The 20830-nt window shown below is 33.0% G+C and overlaps 2 protein-coding genes and 1 pseudogene across 4 annotated transcripts; 2 read left to right on the plus strand and 1 right to left on the minus strand.

Moving 5' to 3' along the window:
- Positions 1–268: 268 nt before the first annotated feature.
- Positions 269–3145, minus strand: LOC110421772 (phloretin 4'-O-glucosyltransferase pseudogene; annotated as a pseudogene). The gene is made up of 3 exons (XR_016351553.1): positions 3010–3145; positions 2802–2917; positions 269–2057 (listed from the first exon to the last, which is right to left on the minus strand). The product of XR_016351553.1 is annotated as a phloretin 4'-O-glucosyltransferase pseudogene (transcript).
- Positions 3146–7850: 4705 nt separating this feature from the next.
- On the plus strand, positions 7851–12014 carry LOC110421184 (Leucine-rich repeat protein kinase family protein). The gene is made up of 2 exons (XM_021434696.2): positions 7851–10277; positions 11126–12014. Exons 1-2 carry the CDS (start codon positions 8024–8026, stop codon positions 11638–11640), a joined length of 2769 nt encoding a protein of 922 aa, XP_021290371.1. The 5' UTR covers positions 7851–8023; the 3' UTR covers positions 11641–12014.
- Positions 12015–15676: 3662 nt separating this feature from the next.
- On the plus strand, positions 15677–17581 carry LOC110421185 (putative glucan endo-1,3-beta-glucosidase A6). 2 transcript variants are annotated; one of them, XM_021434697.1, is made up of 3 exons: positions 15677–15816; positions 15900–17201; positions 17347–17581. In XM_021434697.1, the coding sequence occupies exons 1-3, from the start codon at positions 15771–15773 to the stop codon at positions 17382–17384; spliced, it is 1386 nt and encodes a 461-aa protein (XP_021290372.1). In that variant the 5' UTR covers positions 15677–15770; the 3' UTR covers positions 17385–17581. The 2 variants fall into 2 exon arrangements, with proteins under 2 accessions (XP_021290372.1, XP_021290373.1); XM_021434698.1 differs by having other exon boundaries at positions 15791–15816; positions 16053–17201.
- Positions 17582–20830: the final 3249 nt, after the last annotated feature.

The raw sequence follows: 20830 nt of genomic DNA on the forward strand, positions 1-20830 counted from the left end.
AATTTTTAGACAAATTGAAAGAAAACACATCAATTTAGTCTACAAGTCTGGACAACCACATTCTGAAATGTAACTTGTAGACTGATAGAGAAAGAGAAATTGCACAAGACAAATTGTCTTAAACTTTGTATAAGGGAAATGCCTAACAAGTATGTTTATGTACACAGAATTATGGATAAATCTAATTTAGTCAAATTAGTCTAAAAATGACAAAGTCCCTTGATGGATATGGGAATTAATTTTAAGCAAATTAGAGTTAATTAGTTGATGAGATGGATATATATACTTGTTTATTCCTTGTGAAAATGTAGTACTTAATAAAGTATACAGTGTAATTGTGAAAAGATAATGACATACAACCACCTCTTACATATTCTTAAGTATAGCTTATTCACAGTTTCGAAGTGGTAATCACATTCACAGACCGGTAGTTGCAAATACATTTCAAACGACAAAAGCGAACCCGCCAAAATAAATTGATTCCTCAAATTTCTTTAGCCAGTAAATTAACTAAGCAGGAAAGGTCAACTCAGTAGCTTTTTCGAAGCTCATGTACGAAAGCCTCAAGGTTCTTGACTGAAGACCCATCTTCCTTGGCAGCTTCCCTTGCCAAATACTTCCATTTCTTGCCATTCTTTCTCAATTCCTCCCCTTTCTCTCCACCTTCCATCATCAATTCCAAGCACCTTTTAATCTCGTGCCCTTCGACGACAATTCCTTCTTCAGGATTCCTAGTCACCCTTACCCCAATCTTCCACAAATCTTCCACAAGCTTCGCATTAGTACCTTGATCTGTCAACTGCAGAAACGTCACCATTGGCACCCCAGAAACCAAGCTTTCAAAGGCCGAATTCCATCTACAGTGAGTTAAGAAACACCCTACCGATGGATGAGAAAGAACCTCAACTTGCCAACACCATGGCACTATCATCCCTTGCTTTTTCAATTCTTCGATACGACTCAGTTTCTCTTCTTTCTCTCCAGCCCTTCCCTTATCAACCACAAAAAAGGATAGCCAGTGGCTAGTAACCCGTTTGCAATTTCCTCTATTTGTTGTTTTGTCAACATAAAAATGCTTTCAAACGATACATAAATAACTGAACTTTTTGGCATTGAGTCCAGCCACTGGATATAGTCGCTTGTGCCCTTGAAAAGATCACCTCCGAATGAAGAATCGGAGTGATCATTTCCATCCAAGAAAGCAGACGGCATCAAGGGCCCAATACCAACCAAATTGTACTTATCAATCGCTTTTAAAGCCTCAGGTTCCAAAGCATCAAAGGTATTAACCAGAACTTTTGGCTTCGTTTCTTCATCAAGGATCTCTACATGGTGCTTCAATGATGGTAAAGCACAATCGTACTCATTTGAAGGAAGGAAAAACGAGAGCATGTCACGGCTAGCAAGAGGTGGCAATCCTGGCAATTCGACGATAGACGAATGGTCTTTTAACCTTTTTCCTTATGATATGACCATAATCTTTAACGTAATGATAATAGGTGCCAAAAACGCTGGCGGGTGATTCCAAAATAACGTTGAGGGGATGTGAAATTCCCACGCCACCAATACCACCCCAAGGCACCATGATTCCATACACAATACAAGTGAACCCTGTGCCTTGCTCAATGCTAGCACCAATGAATTCGCTCAAATTCTCGGGACCCTTACGCCTGAATTCTAATATGTAACGGTCAACATCATCATTGGGTTCCAACCCGCCGTCATAACCGTCGGAGTAGGCAGCAACGTATGTTAAACCCTCAAGAGGGGACATTGGTTTGGAGACGGTATTTGCAAAGATGAAACGAAGGTCTGGGAGTATTAGGTGCTTGGAGAATTGGAGGGAAGGGTTATGTGACCATGGCCAGGGAACGTTACAAGGAGGACGTGAGGTTGAGCCATCATAGGGTGGTGCGTGTGAGAAACTCAGATAAGGCTTACAGCACTTCTGTTAAGATGAATTTGTTGATTGAGACAACCTAGGAAGTGTCCGTGGTTTATGAAATACAATGATCTCTAGCAGCCAAAGTGATCCCCAAGTAGATGTAGTTAGCAAGCTACAAAATAAATAGCCCAACACGAGAAAAAAAAATCTTTAAAAACTATCCAATAATAAATAAAAATATAAACTGAAAGTTGGTGAGCAAGGAGGTTCAACAATTTTGCAGGAAAACAAAATTCATATAGGGTCCAAAGCCAAACAGAGCAAGCAACGAAAAAGCAGAGAGGGGACTTAATTAGCGGTTAACACTTAAAAGAACTCGGAAAAGCCAAGAGAGAGAAAAACTCTAGCTATGCAGTTTTCGAGGATTAGGGATACAGCATTTCCATAAATACAGTCTACGGCCACATACACAAGGTCGATACCATAAGGAAAGGAAAAATATAATCCATTGAGAATTTTTTTATGAGATTGACAAATTAAGGAAAGCAAGGCATTTTCAATTCACTTAAGGAAACGAGTAGTAATTTTTTGTCTAATGCAAAATCCATTAAATAAAATCGAACTTGTCAACTAAATTTTCATTTTGTTTTATCATTAATTTCTTTGCATTTCCAGACAGCCAAACAACTCCACCAAAATATTAACGAAATTACTAGCACCAGAATCATTTGTAGAATCTTCTCGACGCTTGAGGAGAGCCTCCAATGCTATTCCAAAAGAACACCTTTAACAAATTAATCAATTAACCTCCATTTTTGCCAGTGTATACGGATTCAAGCTAGTAGTACCGTGTGCCAGTAAAAATATTGAACATTTGCAAAGCCGAGAATTTGTGGAGTGAGAGAGCAAATCGTACCTAAACCGAAGCTCAAAACTCAGCTATATGTGTAGTGCGAGAGAGCAAAAACCAGCTCAAATCAGACCGAGGGTAGTTAATATCCGGCGCGTCGTTGTTAAAGAGGGAAGTAAAAGCTACCAATATTCAAAACGTAGATCAGATATGTTACATATTTAGGCAAACTCAAATATGTGATACAAATATTCAGATTTATGAAATTCCGTACCTAATCTTTCAAAAATCCTTCTTCGCTAGCTAATCTTTGGAGAATGATATTGGAGGACGGAGAAATTGAGAGAATAAAGAGGGAAACAAAATTGGAAAAATGAAAAATGAAGAAGAAGAAAAGCCAAAAAGAAAATGAACGAAGGAGTAAAAAACGGTCAAACCATCGGGAGCAGGGGCAGAGCCTCCTTATGGAATGGGGCCACGGCGCTCTAAAATTTTTTTAAAAAATTTATTATCATCTAATTTTTTTTTAATTTTTTATAAATAATTTTAATAGCTTTTACAATAATTTTTATTTAATAATTAATAAAATAATTTTATTTATTTGACTGAATTTAAAATTTATTTATTTATTTATTTTTACTCTATTTACTTATATATTTTAAATCTCTTTAGATTTTTTTTCATAAATTTTTATAAACTATCAATTATATTCTTTTTTTTATTATATCATATGTGAATTTTATTTTTTACTTGTTATTTTCTTCGTTTTTTATTGTGTGAATTTTATTTTTTATAATTTGAATCTTTCAAAATAAATAAATTTTTATGTATTTTTCAACTATAAGTTGCAATGTTGCTTTGTTACTTAGGATACCATCAATATCTTATTTTTTATTTAGAATAGTCAATGCATTCTAGTATGTATGCTACAAACTTTAAGTAATAAAAATATATATACAAATTAATAGAATTAACTAATTATATTTCTTTCAATATAATTTTATTTATTATATATATTTTTAATAGCTCTCAAAATAATTTTTTATTTAATAATTAGTTTTATTCTTCAAACTATTTAATAAAATTAGAGTCATTATAATTAGCATATTACTAGATAAACCCAGTAAATAAATTTTAAATTAATATGTTAAGCCTATCAAATTTTTTTAAAAATAAAACTAAGTTTACTAATCCAAACCCATTAAGTTTTAATATAAATCTCAGCTTATTATAACATTTTATATCTTAATAGTTCAATTTAATAACCTATCATAACATATTATATTTTAATAGCTCAACTCAATAACTCAATATGTTAAATTAGTAATTTAAGAGGAAAATAAAAAATAAAAGGAGAACTAGAATATACAAAGTAAAGAGACAATTCATTTGAGTTTAAAAAATTATTTTTTTTTCACTCTTACCGCAAAGAGTGAGAAATTTTTTTTTTATAATTCTATTTAATCATATATATTTATGATACTATTATTATTGTTAATGTGTATTTTTTATATCTAATATCTTTTAAATTTTATTTAATTTTTTAAATAAATGATAATTAAATTATATATTTTTTAATTATTTAATTTTTTTATTTAATCTCTTTTTAAAAATATTTTAACTCTGGCCCAAAAAGAAGGTTATCTTCAAGGCAAAGATAGTGATTGTAAGGTGAGACATACACCGAGGGCTTACGTAGGCATTTGGCGAATTGGAGGGAAGCGTTTATGTGGTCTTGGCCAGAAAATCTTACGATTGAGCCATCAACGTGGTGCGTCTAAAAACCTAAGATAAGGCTTTCGGTCATCTTTTGAGATTTGAGATGAACTTGTCGATTCAGACAAACTAGGAAGTTTCTCGCGACTTATGAAAAACAATGGATTAGATAAAATTATTATATTATAGGAATGCGACGATCTGACTATTTATGTTTTAATGAGGAGGTATTTATTTATTTATTTATTATTTTTAATTAAACTTTTCTTTTGTTTATTGTTTATGCTTAATGTGTCTTTGGCTATTTCTGTTCTTAGAAATATGAGATCAATTGAGTTTTAGACTAACTATTCTTGTAAATGAACACTAATACGTACACTGCCTGAACAAAAGGTTCATATCAATATAATTTTTTATTTTCTTCTAGTTGTTAAAAATAAAAATAAATGATGAAAACAAAAATTATACTACTTGATCACATAATTACATGACATAAACTTATAATCGTGCACTTCCAAGAATTTTTTTAAATTTAATTATTCAAAAAAATACATATTTGTTACTTTCCAAGAAAAAGCATTTTTTTTAGCTAAACACGTCAACTGTTTCCTCCTTCAAAAGTAAAATGCAAGTAATAACTAATTTGGTAAAATAAAAAAACAAAGTAATTAAAATAATAACAAAAGATAATTTAATCCTAACATATGACACTGAAAGTGTGCTAGGCCCATAAACACGGAACAAAATTCACTTGGGTATCGCATTAATATTTAGATGCAAACTAAAACAAGAAAAAAAAATTCCCTATTTAAATTAGGCCTAGGCTTATATTTAGTTAAGTGGATTAGCTTTAGATCAATTTCCACCCCACAATTGAATAACCTTATGGACCAGAGCCAGTCCAAGTTAACAATCCAAGGTCCATAAGCCTATGTAATTTCCTAAAATTTCGCAGGCTCTCTCAATCATTTAGGCCTACCTCCTTTACATGATATGAAATTAGTCAAACAATCCAACCATCTATAATCTTATATAAAAGTATTATGTGAGCAGATCAGTAGGAGAGGGTTGCAGGTCAAAAGAAATAGTTAAAATTTTCACATGAAGTCATGGAGAGATAGTTGTTATGGGGTTTGATTTTAGATGGATTATATCATTAGTGGCCTAATATAGATAGTAGATCCCAATTAGCAAGATTTGCCATGTCAAATTATAGTATACTTAAAATAAATTTATTTTTTCTCCTTGAACTTTAAGATTTTTTAAAATTTACCGACAATGAATGAATTTCATAGCTATGACTAACTATTTAAGTTTAGATTTCTTTACAAAATTTCTGTATTTAAAATTTATATCCGGATATCATAATTGAGCCAATTAAAATGCATTAAGTTATAGTAGTGCTTTATATTTAGTGTAATTAAATGTTTTAAGTTAGGTTTTCATTGAATGAGTTTGTATTTTTATCTTAACTTATTGGTCCAATCTCATTTATTTTTTATGCTTTATTATAAGAGAAAGCATAGTTTGGTCGGGCAATCTTGAAGTCAATATCCTTGACTGCTCACATAAATTCATGCCTAACAATTTCGAATCGTGAGTGTGGATGAATGTATGATTTGAATCATGAACTATCCATCAAGTCACGTTGATGAATCTGGGATTTTAGTCACCTTTACGTTACTATGTTATTGTAAATTTTGTTTATAGTTTGTCTGATTTTAACTAAATTTTTTTAATTTTACTAGTTTTAAATATATTACAATATATTAAATGTCTAAATATTTTACCACAACAAAAAAAATGTAACCAAGTGGTAAAATTACGTAAAATCAATTGAGCAATTATTACCCTTATATAGAATTCATTTATAGAATAACCAAATTATTATTTTTTGTATGTCCTAGATTTTTTTTTATTGAAAAAGAAAGGAATCAGAAAATGTGTGGTTTTATTTCGATGTAGTACAATTATAAGTGAAACATTTTAATCATGTGTAAAAAGCCCAACTTTGCTTTGCTGAGTTACAGTAACTTGTTTTGCTTTTCTTGAAAAGTTTTCTCAAAAGGACATTATTAAAGCCCCTTTTTTAATGGGTAACATGATGAGGTACCTTGGCCAAATTATTAGACCATAGAAAGCCTAAAATCATCCACTATGCATTATAATAAATAGGAACAACTCTGTTTATATTATGGCTGTAGGGTTGTTTAGGATTATGGGGGTTTTGTTTTTCGTAGGAGATTGAAGAGTCAAGAGCGTAATCAGCAAAAAATCAAACGGCTACAAATTGACAGCAGATAAGAACAAAACAGAAACGCGGTTACCCGCAGGAACAAGAATGTATGTACGACTTTCAGACAGGGAAAGCGAGAGAATGGTTCCGAAAGGAGGCAAAAACTGCGGTGTAGAGCTTGTTTTATTGCTATGGTTTTTGATTGATTATTACACATCTGCTCAGCAACAGCTGTCCTTTTGGTGGGACCGCACCGCCCATCCCCACACCATCCAAAATTCACTTATTAACACTACTGCATTTTTGTATTTTTTTTTCTTTTATGTTGCAATTAGTTATGGTACTGAAACAGGGGAACAAGAATAATTTCGTTGGAAATATTTAATATTTTTATTTATTTGCAAAACGTTTCTAAGGATTGAATGCTAAAATTGGATCGCACCTTACCAATTATTTAATCTAACATAAACTTTATTCCTATAAGTTATAGTAATGTCTTGCGTAATGCTCGTTGATAAATACAATCAAATATTTGATGAAAATTAATTCGATGAAGCTGATTGGAGAATGATTGGTTGCAATCTTAATGCTATAGTTATGTTATTTTATTCTTATTAGTTAAGAGTATAATTTATTAAGGATTTTTAATTGTTTTTTTATTTAACACTTATTATTTTATATTATTAATGACGACACTTTTATCAATTTAAGAAAAAAAATACAAATTCAACTTAATGAGATAAACGAGTGTACGAGACTTTTTAAAAGGAAATTAAAAAGAGTTTTAAATTATTTTTACTAGCATTTATTTAAATTATGTTAAATTAATATTTTTTCCTTTACCTTTTTATTATTTATTTTCTTCTATTATATTTTTTTACCAAAGAGAGAAAAATAAAAAAAATTAATACAAAAAGAATCTTAATTTATATCCATACAATGAAAATATTATATTAAACATTATTGTCATAAAAGAAGAAAAAAGAATTTTAGGCAATATATTAGTAGTAGAATGGAATCTGAAATCAAAACTCATGGCATCATTAAAGGAAGGTTCTTTCAATGTTCTCTTTAATTTATAAAATTGGTAACTAAAAAACAGCTAAGATATTCTCTTTAAACAAAATAAATAAAAAAATAAATAACCTCAAGTGAATGAAATACAACTAATAAAATTCCTCTCAATATTCTTGTTCATTTTCTCTGCCCCAACTATTCTTTCCTACCCTAAACACTCTGTTCTTTCTTTCTTCACCCCGAAAAAATAGGCAACCTTATTCAAACGAACCAACGCCTAAGTTGTCGCATAATCAAGCTCTTTGGTTTCTTAACCAAAATGTCCAACCACCTTCACCATCTCCTCCTTCCCCTCCTCCTTCTTTCCGCCGTCCTTGCGGCCGCAGACGACGGCGCAACTATTCTAAAGATAGCTTCATCCTTCAGTACCCTTCCCAGCGGCTGGTCTTCCACCTCTTCTGCCAACTACTGCAGCTGGCCAGGCGTAAATTGTGACAAATCCAGCCGTGTTACTTCCATCAACCTGTCTTCCAAGTCCCTGTCTGGAGCCATATCTTCGGACATTTCCGCCTTATCGGAACTCCGTAGTATATCTCTTCAGCGCAACTCTTTGTCAGGGGCCATCCCATCTTTCACAAACCTCTCCAACTTACAATCCATTTACCTAGACAGCAACGCGTTCACCTCAGTCTCCCCGGGCGCGTTCTCAGGCTTGACCAGTCTACAAACGTTAAGTATGAGTGAAAATGAGAAGCTAAGTCCGTGGACTTTCCCAGATTTATCCCAATCAACAAGCCTCGTCGAACTTCAACTAGACAACACCAACTTGTACGGCGCCTTGCCTGATTTCTTCGAATCTATGAACAGTTTACAAAGTATAAGGTTGTCTTACAACAGTTTGAACGGTACATTGCCGGCTTCTCTTGGTGGTTCCATGATTCAGAATCTTTGGATCAACAATCAGAATGTTGGGTTCACGGGTACTTTAGAAGTTTTGTCCAACATGACACAGTTGTCTCAGGTTTGGCTTCATAAAAATATGTTTACGGGTCCGATCCCAGATTTGTCTAAATGTACGGGTATTTTCGATCTGCAGCTTAGGGATAACCAGTTAACAGGGTCTGTCCCGGAATCTTTGATTAATCTTCCGAATTTGAAGAATGTTTCATTGTCTAATAATAAATTGCAGGGTCCTTTACCCAAGTTTCCTATATCAGTTGAGAAAGTTACTGTTAATGGAACCAATAATTTCTGTACGAATAATGGGGATCCTTGTGATCCTCAGGTTAGTACAATGCTTGAGATTGCGAGTGGTTTTGGGTACCCGGTGTTCCTTTCTGATAATTGGGCTGGAAATGATGCTTGTGGTTGGTCTTTTGTCACTTGTGATTCACAACGGAATGTGATTACGGTGAATCTTGGAAGGAAAGCTTTGGCTGGGACGATTTCTCCAGCATTTGGGAATCTCACGGCGTTGAAGAATTTGAATCTTAATGACAATAAATTGACAGGTTCAATTCCTGATACTCTGGCTAAGTTGAATAGTTTGCAGCTTCTTGATGTGTCTAATAACAATCTTAGTGGAGCCATCCCAAAATTTTCGAGTTCAGTAAAGTTTGTTTCCTCGGGGAATAGTTTGCTTGGAAAATCTAGTGGTTCTGGTGACGGAGGAACTTCTAATTCTGGAGAATCAGGTGGAGGTTCAGATGGGAACTCCAAAAGTGGTGGCAATGGTAAGAATTCAATTGCTCTGATTGTAGGTATTGTTGTTGGTGTATTGATTTTCGTTGCTGTTGTTTGCTTTGTTTCTTATAAGTATATTGTGAACAAGAGGTATGGGAAATTTGGGAAGATGGAAGGCAGTGATGCTGAGAAGGGAGTAGTTAAGAATGGGGCAATGGGTGGTGGAGTGAATGGGTATGGAGGAGTTCCTGGTGAAATGCAAAGCCAGAGTAGTGGTGATCATAGTGATCGTCATTTCTTTGAGGGTGGAAATGTTGTGATCTCAATGCAAGTCCTAAGACAGGTGACCAATAATTTCAGTGAGGCTAATATTTTAGGAAGAGGGGGTTTTGGGGTTGTGTATAAAGGGGAATTGCATGATGGCACACAGATTGCTGTCAAGAGGATGGAGTGTGTGGCGACAGGTACGAAAGGAATGAATGAGTTTCAGGCTGAAATTGCAGTGCTTACAAAGGTTAGGCACAGGCATCTGGTTGCACTTTTGGGTTACTGTATTAATGGTAACGAGAGGCTCTTGGTTTATGAGTATATGCCTCAAGGGACCCTTGGTCAGCATCTCTTCGAATGGCGGGAAAATGGCTATGCTCCACTTACCTGGAAGCAGAGAGTCACCATTGCACTTGATGTTGCTCGTGGGGTGGAGTATTTGCACTCCCTAGCACAGCAAAGTTTCATTCACCGGGATTTGAAGCCTTCCAACATACTCCTCGGGGATGACATGAGGGCAAAGGTTGCAGATTTTGGCTTGGTTAAGAATGCACCTGAGGGAAAGTACTCTGTGGAGACACGATTGGCAGGAACATTTGGATATCTTGCTCCTGAATATGCTGGTACGTGGATCCTCATCTGGAAATTCTTTAAGTTTGTATATGAGCTGCTTAGTTCTATATATTCGATAACAATTTGCTCCAGGAAAATCAAACTGATCAAAGTAATTTAGGTGTATCCTTACTGTGTCAATGTTATTATAGGTGTTCCAATTCCCTGAATACCAAAGATATTAGCAGATATTGTAACTGGGGCTCTTCATGATATTATCTGCTTTAGACATGTTAGAAATGATGCTAACAAGATATTCTTTAGACTTAAGTTTCTTCACATCGTAGTTTGTTCTTTCGGGAGGGTAAAAAGGTGGTAGACTTGGTGACAATGTCTTCCACAACATGCTTTGTGAGTTCTTAGGCTTGAAAGAATGTTCAGTATTCTTATGAGAGATTGAAATCATGGTCGACTGAAAGAATTGTCTTCTTATTAGCATTGAGAATAGATGACACTTATAGGAGCGTCTTTTAGTAGGCATGGTATGCAAAGGCTTTTACTGTTTTGTTTTTCAAATTACGTTCTTTGGGTTTATTTAACCAGTCTTTTTGGTAACTAAAAAATATTTTCTTTTGTCCTCTCCTTTTTCCTGGCTTTTCTCTACAAAATATTTTCATATCCTTAAATTTGTTGAGCAATTTATTTTAACAAAAGCCTCTGCTTGCTAGCCAACTGATGTTGAATGTTAATCATTGTTCTTTAATTTAATGAATTCTGCTAACTGGAACAGCTCTATAACTAGTAAAGTAGGTCAATTTATGGAGAAGATCTGGACTATGCCCCCTTTTGTTGTTTGGGTTAAATGTAAAATTTTCTAAACAGATATACTCTTTTCTTATATTCATTTTAATCTTAACAGCAACTGGAAGGGTGACTACTAAAGTGGACGTCTATGCATTTGGGGTGGTCTTGATGGAGATAATCACTGGCCGAAAAGCTTTAGATGAAACCTTACCTGATGAAAAGTCACATTTGGTCACTTGGTTCCGCAGGCTTCTAATCAACAAAGACAACATTCCAAAAGTGGTTGATGAAACAATAAACTGTGATGAAGAGACCATGGCGAGCATCTTCAAGGTAGCTGAGCTGGCAGGGCACTGCACAGCTCGTGAACCATATCAGCGACCTGACATGGGGCATGCAGTCAATGTGTTGGGCCCTCTTGTTGAGCAGTGGAAACCTACCAGCCATGAGGATGAAGAAAACTCAGGCATTGACCTTCACATGAGCCTTCCACAGGCTCTACAAAGATGGCAAGCAGATGAGGGAACTTCCACAATGTATGGTGATATATCATACTCCGATACCCAGTCAAGCATTCCTGCAAAACCCTCAGGATTTCCAGACTCATTTGGCTCATCAGATTGCCGGTGATGGAAATGGAAAAATAACCGACATAACTTTGAAGAGTATGCACTGTAAAATTTGGGATGAGGGGTGAAAAAGCCAGGTTGAGCTGCAGTCCTGTTGATAGCGAAGAGTATTATGGTCATATTATGCTTATCAAATTCAGTTTGTTATCTTATTTTGGTTGTGCTAAATCTGAGCCAATTGAGCAATTACTGTTTCTTATTAAAATTTTTAAAAGCTAACCAATTGATTTGTTTTGTTGGTGGAGCATTTACACAGGGAAAAAGGGTTTTGGAGAAGTGGGGGGAGTAAAAGTGTATCATATTCTTTGACCTTTTTCATTGTAATGTATAATTATTGTTTTCAATTATGTTCAATCATGTTTGGTTGGTGCAAAACTTACTTTCTTTTTCTTCCCCTAGTATTCTATGCTAACATGTTTTCTTCTTTATGTTCTGATTTTTACTTAAATAAATTCTCTAGGGAGCTTTGTATATGCCTTCAAGATATATTGTGTTTAATGCATAATCTGTTTATATTTGATGCTTTTGCTTGTTAATGAGCTGGGTGGTGGGTCTAAGCTTGCAAGTTTTCTCACATGGGCAGCTGCTTACTAAGTTACGTTGTTGCTTTTAAAAGTCTGAAACTTTTCATTGAAAAGAAGACTTCTGTAGCGTTATTGCACGTCTGTGGGGACTTTTCTGTTTTCCACTTCCTTTTTTTTATTCGTTAAGAAATTCAATCTAAACGTAGTCGAATTGAAATATAAGTTGATTTGATGTTTTAGATACAGGACAATGACCAATTGACCAATTAATTTATGATTTGGAATGATGAAAACGACATGAGAAAGAATATAAGCTGTCACAACTCACCGCCCACAAAGCACAATGTGGTGGTTGATGTTTTCAGGATTTTGCTTTCAACTGACTGCTTAAAAAAGAGTGTTGACCTAACAGATTGGGTTTAGTTCTTTTTATTTTTATTTTATTTTTTATCTTGGCAGTAACTGCTATGTTTATCACCCCCATACCTAACTGTCTTTTCAGTGAATTGAGTTGTAAACGGAATTCTATCTTTGGGTTATTTTTCATTAATTATTTTGATTTCTGATGTAATTTAGTATTCATCGTTCGGTGTTTCAAATATAAAAAATCATTTCCAAATGAAATAAATTTAATAATACTCTCAATATGTGTATTTACAAGAGAACCCAAGTCTCATTGACAAGAGTTAAAATTATTTAACTGCACTGACTGAGATAATTTTTGATTTATATCAATAGGCAGTTATAAAAAAAAATGAGATTATTGAGAGAAAAAAAGTGTTGATGATCGATTATTGAAAGCAATTATTGTTAACAACTAATTTGAAGTTGTCCAAGAAGTGAGATTTGTCAAACATTATCAAACTATAGAGTTTAACAAACATTAGCTGTATATTACCTACCTTTATAATTTTCCAAGAGGTAGTAGGCTTAAATAGTGATTCCCTGAATGATATTTTTGTTAAACATATGTAATTTGTTTTTGAGATGAAAATTTGAGTATAAGTTTATAGTTCAGTTTCTGGTTTTCTCATTGAAAATGTAAAAATAAAAAAAAATAAAAACTCTTTTCATGACCCTGCAAATAACAAAATTAAAAAAAATAAAAATATTGAAAATAAAGTGATGAAGAAAAATAAACCGACCAGTTTATTGGTGTTCGTGGATCTAAGGTTAGGACCAAAATATCAACTGCCGCCGCTAATCATTGCAGAGATGTGGGAGCAGCTATGTTTTTTCAATGAATTGTGGCATAAATTGATGCATCAACATCCAAGCTGCAACCAACCTCAGGGCTTTTGCTTTGGTCAAAACAGTTAAAATTTGGTTAAGGTTTCGCAATAAAATTTTTTTAAAAAAGAGAAGGATTAGGCTAATTTTACTTTATTCGCAGTCCTGGAATTTAGGCAAAATTGCTCAACTGTTTGTGCTATAGATGAAAAATAAATATCCAGTACCAGTTTTAAAGTGGTTGAGAAAAGTATGGGCCGTGCAATGTGGCCAGCTGAAGGCCCAAAGAAATAGAAGACCATTAAATTAAAGCTCAAAGACAGGAAGTCCAGAAAAGAATCGCCCAGAACATTCCTAGGTTCAAGGCCCAAGTTACAAAAAAAGGGGCCTAACTGGAACACAATTATTTATAGTTTTTTTTTTTTTTTAACAAAGAGAAATACTCATTCTTTCAACAAAATTAGCAAAGTCTTTACTGCAAGTCTACCATCCATAAACATCTTGGCAATCTCTCTTATGTGAACACGGACACAGTCCTCCCACATAAAAGCAACACAATCAAGGAGTAGAATCAAAAGTCGGACATGAGCTCCATCCATCAATGGCCCAAAAAGAGGGTAGGGGGAGGTCAATGTTTGTTAACAGGGGTAGGAACAGCAACTCTCTCGGAGTCCCAGACGAACAACGACTGCGAACGGTGTATATGTTATGGTCCTATAGCCATATGGCGGTAACAAGTCTCCTTATCCAAGTCTAAAGACTTGCAACAGCGTTATATATGGAAAACACAAGTTGAAACTCTTTAAATAACACAAGACAGAAAGGTTAGTTAAAACTCTTTATCCAAACTAATTAAAGCACAAGTTGAAACCTACTGGTAAAGAATGATACATGCCCCAAAAATCTTTCGTAAAATAGGTGAGTTATCATTTTCTTGAAATTTTGTAGTTAAAACCCACTAGATTTGCACCCATATTAAGCTTAGAGCAGGAGTCAGAATTTCTCATGTAAAATTGCACTTACTTTTATCTGCTGAAGTGGTTCTTCTCACTATCTTACAAGGATGTAAACATGGTGGTCGTGATCTCTGTCTCGTTTTCCTGCCTGGAGGAGTCTCATACAATTTTTCAACAGAGGAATCATCTTTAGCTTCTTCCTTGCTAGGTTCTTGACATTGTTCATCGCTCTTGCGATCCTTAGTATGACTAATATGCGGATATTCTATCTCTGAGGCACTCATATCAAGTATGAGTACCTGAAAATTACTATCCCCTTCATACTTCAAAAACCAGGAAATGCCCATTCTTCTAAGAGTAATGCTCAGCAAATTCCTTCCAGCCATTTTGCAACCAAACATCACCATCAGATTTTGTCAGCTCAACATGCCAGTAGCAAGCACCACTTGGAGCGAGGAGCAGTACTGGACTTGATAAATCTTCTCCATATTTTGTCACAAACTTTCTTGAAATCCGGAGCTTGCCCTCTCGAATAGTGTCCTCTAAAGTGAATGTTATAGACGAATATAATTCCAAGTCCTAGCACATACGAGAGGCATTGGAAGAAAAGGTTATTAAGTTATTTGTAATTTTGTTACTATATTTGCTTCTTTTTGATTTACAATATTATTATCTTATTAGATTGAATTTTTGTTGCTGAAATCATGAATAAATTGATGTGAGGTGACCATTGCACTGGGGCAGTGGGTGTTCTTATGATTATATTATATTATTATAACAAGGAGGTAGATGACTTTAGTTGAAAGCCAGGAATAAATTCCAAAGTTAATGGTTAAGCCATTAACTTTATTGAATTTATGGAAAATTTGCAATATAATAAAAAATTGACATTGTTTTCTATAAAAGGCAAACGGATGTAATTAACAAAAATTGGTGATGATATATATACTCAGATAAATCTTTATGCTGCCCTCTCTTGGCCAATAAACCTGGGCTAAAATTTTAAGGTCTAATTAAAACCTTAATTGATCACAAGATTAGCCTTATCTGTTTTCTCACTTGTGTACAACTACCTAGCTTGAAACAAATTAACAAACCCAAGAAAATAAGAAGACACCCCATATATACTTTTACTTCATAATCTTTAGCTTTTCCTTTACAAGTGAGCCATTATTACTTTACCATAGGCATATATCTTTGGTTCGTGGCCTTTTCTTGCTTGGAATAAACAAAAGAACTTCACTTTGTTTTGGAGGCACTCGCAAATATCATTCAACTAAAGAAAGCATTTCGTGTGTATGGAACAATCTAGCTACTTTCTACTTAATTCATCCATTCTTGGCTTTCTCTTCTTTTCTCTTTAAAAGCACAGAACACTTTGGGGGCAAAACCAGTTCAGTACAATCGGAAAAAGCTCAGAAATGGCTCTTCTTGCTCTCCTCTTGTCTTCTCTTCTTGCTGTCTCCTGTAAGTATTCCATACACAAAATTTCATTTTATTTTATTTTATTGTCTACAGTTTTATGAACATTGCTTTCTTTTACTTAACAGTGGCAGAAATCTCAAGCAAGATTGGAATAAATTATGGTCGACAAGGGGACAATTTGCCATCCCCTTATCAATCCATTGAGATCATGAAATCCATGAATGCAGGCCGTGTAAAGCTCTATGATTCTGACCCTGAAATATTGAAACTCTTTTCAGGAACCAATATTGATATGGCCATTATGGTCCCCAACAAGGACATAGTCCTAATTTCTTCAAGCCAAACAGCAGCAGAGCAATGGGTCCGAAACAATGTCCTAGCTTACCCGAATACCAATATCCGGTTCGTCTTGGTTGGCAATGAAGTCCTCAGCTATGTTTCGAAACAAGATCAGACAATTTGGGGTCACCTTGTGCCTGCAATGCGTAGAATTAAGAATTCTCTGAGTGCTAATGATATTAAAAATATCAAGATCGGTACACCTCTAGCAATGGACATACTGCAATCAACTTTCCCACCATCAGACGGTACGTTCCGGTCTGATATTTCAGACACTGTGATGGCACCGCTGCTGAAATTCTTGAACGGGAGCAAATCCTTTTTTTTCCTTGATGTTTACCCTTATTTTCCATGGTCTGCTAATCCAATGAACATCAGCTTAGATTTTGCTCTTTTTGGAGGAAATGTAAACCACACTGACCCTGGCAGTGGCTTAGTTTACACAAATCTCCTAGACGAAATGCTTGACTCAGTTACTTTCGCCATGGAAAAGCTTGGATACCCCAATATCCGACTAGCAATAGCTGAAACAGGCTGGCCTACTGCAGGGGATGTTGATCAAGTGGGGGCAAATATCTACAATGCAGCCACTTATAACCGAAATCTCATTCGAAAGATGACTGCCAAACCACCATTGGGGACCCCAGCTAGACCTGGTTTAGTCATACCAACATTTATTTTCTCCCTATATGAAGAAAACCAAAAGACGGGTCCAGGAACAGAAAGGCATTGGGGCTTGCTGCATTCAAATGGAAGAGCTATTTACGACATTGATCTCACCGGGAAGCGACTTGTCCCTGACTACAAGCCACTGCCTCCAGCTCAAAATAACGTGCCTTATAAAGGGAAGGTTTGGTGCGAGGTGGCGCCAGGCGCCAATCTGATGAACTTGTCCTCTGCATTGACCTATGCTTGTAGCCAGGATACTCAGACTTGTGCAGCGTTGAGTCCAGGAAAAGAGTGTTATGAGCCAATATCAGTATTTTGGCATTCGAGTTATGCATTTAGCTCATATTGGGCAAAGTTTCGAAGCCAGGGGGCAACTTGCAACTTCAATGGATTAGCTAGACAGACAACGGTAAACCCAAGTAAGATTTCTTGATTGTCTAGTTAGGAAAATTACAGAATAGGTTGAACAGAACAATTTGGTAGTACTAATTTCCTCCTCTCTATTGTGTCTGTTCAAATTTATTCTTGTTATTGGGGATATATGTAATTGATTCTTTTGAGCAGGTCGTGGACGCTGCAAGTTCCCAAGCGTGACTCTCTGATTCTGTGAAGATGATTTAAGCTCAAGCAATTCTGGCAAAGGAATACAGAGCTGGCGAAGTTTAATAACCAGGAACTGGTCTCATGTTTCTTCTGTTAGACTATTGTTAACTCAGATTTTTGTAAGGGAACAACGGTGTTTCTGACATCAAATTAGAAAAAGAAACTAAGGACTGAATCATATAAAATTATTACTATCTTTTCTCCATTCAACTCTTAGCTTGAATGTTAATCTTCTCCTACCTTGTTACCTGATTGATAATCCGGAAAACGCTACCAATCCAATGCTCTGCCCATTTCAAGCATTAAACAATTTAATTAAGAAACTTTAAATAAACTAAACTACAATTCAGTCAATTAATTGTGTTATTTTGTCAACACAGACTTTTTCTTATCATTCCAAGTTGTGATACTACATTAAGACTTATATAAGAGTAAATATAAATTTTTGAAAGTCATATGATTTAAGTCTAAAATGTTGTTGAATCAATGATGTTTGGATGTGATTGTTATAATATTTGATTCAATAATAATAAATATATTTATTACTTTTAATGCTTCTTCTCCGAGGTGAAAAGAAAAGAAGCCGAACTATCTTTGCGGACACTGTTACAGGCAAATACGTCGGGTAGGTCTAAAATGTTGTGTTAATTCCTTGTCTTTGTTTTATTTTTTTCTTCTTTTCTCTAATGTGAGGGAAGCTCCCTAGTAACAAACTATGATCGGACAAAATTATAGACGAGGTTTAGATGGAATAGGCGTGATGAACTAATAATATTATAAAATTTTCAAACCCGGTGGGATAATCGATGGGGGTAGTCGTGGTTAGCAGGGATGAGCAAATCTAAATCAAGCCAATTACTTATTAAAATCAAATGCAATTGAATAAAATGGTTCGATTTAATTGATTCATTAAATTAATTGATCTAAAATATTTAGTTTAATTAATTTTTGGATCGATTCTCAGTTTTAAAATTTTTAAACCAATTTATCCAAAAAAACTAAACTAATTATATATATATTTATATGTATTAATATATATAATATTTTTATATATATTGAGGAGAATTGATGATAAACTTAATTAATAATATACTTAAAATCTATTAATTTATATGTATATAAATCATAATTATAATAATGTAATTTTAATTATATATTTATAAATAAATCTGTATTAATATAAAATTACGAGTTATATATTTTAAATGATATAACTTATAAGATAATATTATAATATATGATAATAAATATTCTATATATTAGTATGTTGTAATTATTATGTCTTGGTAATAGTTCGTAATATAAAATATTATGAACATATATAATTATAAAAATATTATATATATTTAATTTATATATAAACAATACTATAACTTATAATAAACTTCATTTATATGATTATACTTAATAACCTTATTAATGATCACCTTAGTTTTTATAACATATTATTTATAATTAGTTATTATTTATACAAACTTTATTATAAAATATTATAATATATAAGTTGTGTCATTAATTTCATATATACATAATAAAGTAATATATTATAGATGTATATATACATCTATTTAATTTATATATAAACATTACTGTAACTTATAATAGAGTTTATTTATATGATTATACTTAATAATTTTATTAATAATCGTCTTAATTTTCATAACATATTATTTATAATTAGTTATTATTAATACAAACTTTGATATAAAAATTAAAATATTATAACATATAAGTTATGTCATTAATTTTATATATATAATAAAGTAATATATTATATATACACATAAATTTAATTTATACATAATATGTATATTTTATAATTATGGATAAAGTTTATAAGTTTTAATATTATAATTTGTAAAAAAAATGATAAAATTTTGATCCATTAGTCCAAAACCAATCCGATCAAATTAATTCTATGTTTGGTCGGTTTGATTGGTTTAGTCTTTCTTTATATTTGATTTGTTTTAAACTTTTTTAAAAAATATTTGATTCATTTGGTAAGTATGATAGATCAAATCACCCATTTACTTACCTCTAGTGGTTAGAGGTGAGCAAAATCAATCTAGACTAATTACTCACCCAAACCAAATATGATTTGAGTAAAATGATTTAATCTAATTGGTCCATTGGATTAATTGATCCAAAATATTTGGTTCAATTGATTTTTTGGTTAATTCTCAGCTTTAAAATTTTTGAACTAATCCATCCAAAAAGCCAAATTAGTTGTTTATATATATATATATATGTATATATATTAATAAACATTAAAAAGAATTAATAGTAAACTTAATTAATAATATATTTAAAATATTTTAAGGTATTATATATACATATATAAATTATAATTATAGTAATTTAATTTTGGTCTATTGGTCGCAAATGAGACAACCATGCTAATTTTATGTTTGGTAGGTTTGGTCCTTTTTTATATTTGATCGATTTTGATCAATATTTTAAAAATAGTTGGTTCGTTTTTATCTTTAAATATGGTGGATCAAACAATTCAATTCTCCCATTTGCTCATCCCTATCCAAAAACAATTTACTTTTACGTTCTTTTGAAACTTGTCATCGAGAGTGATAATATAGGATAAACAAAAACATTATTTTCTTGTTTTCTTTGAGTACGGGATATTAATTATGATTTAGTATTCAAGTATTAGGCTCATTTGTTAAGTTTTTGCATTTTCTAATAAATATTAAAAAAAAAACACAATTGTATTTAAGAGGATACTTCAACAATTATAATTTGAGTCTTCATTTTAAAAATCTAGAGTTCAAATAACGAGAGTTATGTGTATAAAGAAAATTACTTTTTATTTTGTAGCTTAAAGTTTTTATATATAGATATTTATAACATATTTAAAAGGAAGCTCTAATGGCATTTTAGAGATGATCACACAGAGGGCAGATGGAGTGACAGGGAAAAGATGTTGAAACAAAGAGAGAGAAAGAGGGAGGTGTAAAGAGTTCACAGTTAACCACGTGGAGGGCAGATAGAGAGAAAGAGCAAAGATGTTGAAGCAAAGAGACCCGAGTGCATGCTCTAGTAAAATTTAATGCAGAGAGGTTCAATAGGTTGGAATAAAGGTCGGCAAGTTAGTAAATGCCAACCGCCAAATTGTGACAAGTGTTGAAGGACATATAATTGAAACTAGGAAGGTAGTCTTGTAGGATCACAGTGTCAACCACTTTGATGTTGGCGTCCAATGGCAGAGGTGTTAAATTTTGCACTTTAGAAGAAGATTTTCAGTGAGGACCACATCAAGTTTTTAAAAGTAATGATATAACATTTATTTTTTTTAAATTATTTAAAAAAATTTAAATTTTTAAATATTTTTAATTTATTTCATTAATTTTTTATTTTAAATTAAATAAATTATTATTTTTATTTTAAATTATAATTAATTTTATTAAAATATTATTTATTATTTTATATTACG

This window comes from Theobroma umbraticum, unplaced genomic scaffold (assembly GCF_002168275.2).
Source record: "Theobroma umbraticum cultivar Fairchild unplaced genomic scaffold, ASM216827v3 scaffold_130.0, whole genome shotgun sequence".
NCBI classification, from domain to species: domain Eukaryota; kingdom Viridiplantae; phylum Streptophyta; class Magnoliopsida; order Malvales; family Malvaceae; genus Theobroma; species Theobroma umbraticum.